This window comes from Agrilus planipennis, unplaced genomic scaffold, assembly GCF_000699045.2.
Source record: "Agrilus planipennis isolate EAB-ADULT unplaced genomic scaffold, Apla_2.0 scaffold291, whole genome shotgun sequence".
Lineage (NCBI taxonomy): Eukaryota > Metazoa > Arthropoda > Insecta > Coleoptera > Buprestidae > Agrilus > Agrilus planipennis.
In genome coordinates, this window is record NW_020440480.1 from 16,876 (window position 1) to 21,484 (window position 4,609).

The 4,609-nt window shown below is 35.6% G+C and overlaps 1 protein-coding gene across 1 annotated transcript in view; it reads left to right on the forward strand.

Moving 5' to 3' along the window:
- Nucleotides 1–467: 467 nt before the first annotated feature.
- Nucleotides 468–4,609, forward strand: part of LOC108740266 (dynein regulatory complex subunit 4) — a 101,859-nt gene continuing 97,717 nt past the window's right edge. Inside the window, exon 1 of the mRNA XM_018474522.2 lies at nucleotides 468–684. Coding sequence (XP_018330024.1) covers nucleotides 542–684 — 143 coding nt within the window. The 5' untranslated portion in view covers nucleotides 468–541. The remainder of the gene's footprint in view (nucleotides 685–4,609) is intronic.

A 4,609-nucleotide genomic window follows, 5' to 3' on the forward strand; every position in this document is an offset into this window, starting at 1 on the left:
AGGTGCGTGTCTAACCAGTCTTAGGACTGACGATCCATGATGACGATCAGGTAACAGTAAAGATTTCAGTATTGCCGGTAAATATTCTGAAAAATATGAGAAAAAAATTCTTTCTCTATTACTTTATTAGAAGGTTATAATATACAGTGCTTATTAAACATGCAGAATAACAAGAAGAGTTTTCGATCCCTGCATATTTTTTTACTAGAAATCTAGAATGATTAAATAAAACCCAACAACATATCCAGAATACTGAGGGTTCTCAAAATAATTATAAACGACAATGAAAATTGATAATTATAACCAAAGATCACTGCGTGTGTGTGTATAGAATTCAATTGCAACTTGTTAGCTTGTTATGACGTAGTAAAGAAACATTAATTACGTGAACCTCTAAAATTAGTCGAGAACAATTAGATAGCGCTCTCTATTTTTTTATTTTGTTATTTACATTAGAAATCGATGTTTTTAAAAAGGAAATCTGTTTTGTTCTATAAATATACTTGATTGATAATACAAACACACACTTAATTCTTGTTTTATGTCGACTACATATAGAGTGAGCACTACGTCATCCGTTTGTGTTTTATTCAAGGAATTATTTATAAAAAGATATAGATTCATTTTCAAATTACTATATATAATCATAAGGACTAAGTTGGAAGAAGCACGGGCACAATTAAGGTAAATAACTACAACTTAAGCACAACAAAATGGAAAAAGAAATTGTTGACACCCTTGTTACCTTGCGTCCCTATAAACGACACGCCTTAAACGAATTCTATTTCAATGTATTTAAATCCAATTTGTATGAACGTTTTGCAGTTGCCAATAAAATTATCCGAAATCTGGTCGGATTCGCGCCCCGGTACAGCAGTTTTCTGCTATAAAATACCCTAATTTTAACAAGGATGTGAGACAACCCATTTACTAAACCCCTATCGCAAGTATGATATTTATCCCCGATTTCAGGGATGAAAACGCATCATTCCTTCCCGAATAAAAAATTATATCTACTCCTTATTATTAGGAATGTATTTTAATTGCGTGGATATTGCTTCCCGAGTTGCACTTTCGTCAACTGATACCTCACTGTACAAAATCGCATACGGGTGTCGGGAAATTGTATAGCACACCCTTTTGGAACTTTGTTGTACTTACTTTACCTTTTTACATAATATTATATGGATTTCAAGTCGATGGTCGATTTCTTTTTACATGTTAGAAGTATCTCAAAAATGGACAGACAGACAGCGTTACAGGCGTAATCACAATTTGATTCCAGTGAACCTTTTGGATACGTACAAAATCCTAAAATAAAGTGAAGGCTACCTAACAGAGTTCCAAATCCTACGTTTCGTAGTGACTGGTGGACCACAGACGGATACGGGAAGGGTCGATACTATAAGGTATAAGGGTTCTGTTCTTCCCTTAGAAGCTTAACTATAAGAAACTGTTGTGTAAATTGCAAATGTTCATTTGTTATTTTAATCAGGTACAAGTTTGCTGATGTTTTGTCAAAGGTTTCACGGTACATCGTCAGGGAGCATGTTTTAGATTATATGAATTCTCGGCGTCTTCACAAATATCGATAGGGGCGTAAAGTACCCAACATTTCATTTTTTTATTATGACATATATAAAGAAGTTGTTGCAGAGCCCAACACATACCTACAGGTTACGTAAAACGGTAATCGAACAAAAAATTGGACATTGTTTTATCAGGCTAGTGAAAATGAATAGGTAATTTATTGAACCCTTTAAGAAAAGCTTAACACTTCTCAAAAGCTTTAAACTGCACTTATTGGACTTTTTCATCATCATCATAAAGTGGTCAGTCCTAAGACTGGTTGGATACGCACCTCCGCTCTTTCCTACCCTGAGCTAAACTTCGCATTTCCCTAAAACTAGAACAACCCACATCCTTAACTACTTGTGAACAGTAATCTAATCTAGGTCTGCCTCTACCCCTCCTAACTCCTGTTTCTGTCTCTAATATGTCTCTGACTAGACCTTCATGCCTAAGAAGGTGTCCTACCAACCTATCTCGCCTATTTTTTATTGACTTCCATAGAGTCCTCTGTTCTCCTATTCTTTCCAATACCTCTTCATTTCTAACCTTTTCTACCCACGATATCCTCATCATCCGCCTATAACACCACATTTCGAACGCTTCTAACCTTTTCTTTTCCGCCGCTCCCACTGTCCATGTTTCGCACCCGTACAACGCCGTGCTCCAAACATACACCTTTAACAACCTTTTTCGAATTTCTAAATTAACCGTTCGCGAGCATAGAAGTGACTTCTTTTTATTAAAGGCGACACGACCCTGCGCTATCCTCTGCTTTATATCCCTACTACTCCTTCCATCCTCACTTATCTGACTTCCTAGGTATCTAAAATCAGCCACTTCTTCTAATTTTTCGTCTCCTATCTTTATATTCGCTCTTTCCCTACTTTTTCTTCCCTTGCATATCAGTATTTTAGTTTTACTTTTATTTATTTTCATACAGTACTGATCTGTCAGTACCGCTTCCATTTTATTTAAAGCTATCTCTAGGTCCTCCTTGCTAGATGCTAATACTGCTATATCATCTGCAAATCTAAGCATACTAATCTTTTGCCCTTGCACATCTATCCCTACCGTTGTACTGTCTTTAATGGACTTTCTATATTATTTTTATTAGTCGTGGAAGATTTGTTGTAAAAAAATACTCTGTCGGTAATGATAAAAGCAATTTTGTTACTCAGGGGTTTTGAGGGTCGCTGAATACGAATATGCAGCGACGGAGACAGAGGTACCTGCTGCCTGGGACCACCGTCATACACTGAGTGTGTATTACACTCGTCTTCAATAGGACTTCTTCTCAGGCATGAAGGTCAGAGACATATTAGTGGCAGAAACGGGAGTCAGGAGGGGTAGAGGTAGATCTAGATTAGATTACTATTCGCAAATAATTAAGCTCTAGTTTTAGGGAAATGCGAAGATTAGCTGAGTACAGTAAATAGTGGAGGTACGTGTCCAATCAGTCTTAGGACTGACGACTTTATGATAATGAAAAATTACTTGAAATAATTTAGTAGACGGTTTTGAGAGTCGCTGACACAAATAACTAATCTGTCATAACCGAGCTTTGTAAAGGACTTATAATACTGAATTTTTCTTACGTACCAATGCATTTTTGAATTGTATCTTTTATGTTCATAAACTTTGTCATAAAAATTCGAAGGTTTCACATATTTTTGTGCTTTAATTCAATGACTATTTGTTTTTTATTTGAAAAGTTGGTTGAAGGTGTGTGACAAAACATCTCTATTCTCAACTGGCCACTAGTGTATATTCACAACATTTCAAAATTTCAGGATGATTTGGAAGTATGTACAATAATCCAGATATTTATCACTTGTGTTCTATTCTAGTACGTACTTCCTTCTCTTAATACGCTTAATATCTGTGTTACTATTAATTATACTAAATTATTATTTCCTTGTTTTTCAGATTTAAAATAATTATCACATTTATCGAAAAGTAAAAGATAGAACTTTGTAAAATTTAATATTTAATTACATAATAAGAAATAATAACATATACTTTAAGCTGTGCCGTATAAAACACATAATTGATTACATTATGTGAAATTGTAAATTTAGCACAGCAAATAGACTCTCTTTGCCTTAAAAATAAACCTTAGCAACCCTCACACCAACATTTAAGACTTGGGCTGCAATGGCCACTAGAGCGTCCTTCTTCCCGGCATACTCTGCGGCAAGCTTCGTTGTCCCAAACAGCGCATGGGCCGCCATATCTTCCAGAAAGACAATCGCCAAATACTATTTCGGTGCTGATGGCGAGGATGAGTAAAACGGCAAAAATCAAATAACCCTTCATTTTATACGATTGAGAGTGGGACGTCGTACAATTTCAATATTTAATTAATTTTATTGTAGCACTTAACTGAGTTGTATAGAGCAGTGACACACAGTGTTGTTTATTTACGAATGATGAGAGCTTGGAACGTCTGCTTGTACTGCAGCAATTGACAATCAACCAAGGCTTTTATACTACACAAACGCGATGTGTTTTTGTTTTTAATAACATACATTGGATAAAAAAACAAAACATTATCTTTAACGCGTTTGGAACTTGGCCCTGCCTCAACTCGTATTTCCCAGACCTCGGAATACATTAATAATACACTATTTAAATACATTCTTTGAATAAAATTAACATCGTCGGGTTTTATACGTACAGTTTTTTACTGACCTTTCTTGACCGTTTTGTTTAATATTTAGATTACAGTTTGCGTTTGCAATAAAATAACAAAGATTTTTTACTTTTGGAATAAAGTTCCTTATCACACCGTTAGCAGCCAATCAGCAAAAATCAGCTACTCACTAGTGTTTTTATCAACATTTTCTTATACGAGGGTGGATTGATAAGTTTCCGGCCTAACCAAGAGATGACGCCACTAGGCCTACCTTGATGTGACATTCTATAGTACCATCCTTGGATAGCTTGTAGCTATAGTTTCAGCCCGATCTCCTTGCTAGTGTAGGTTTGACAGCACGCTGAACAAGACGCCTCTGTGGTTTTCGTAAAAATGGAAAAG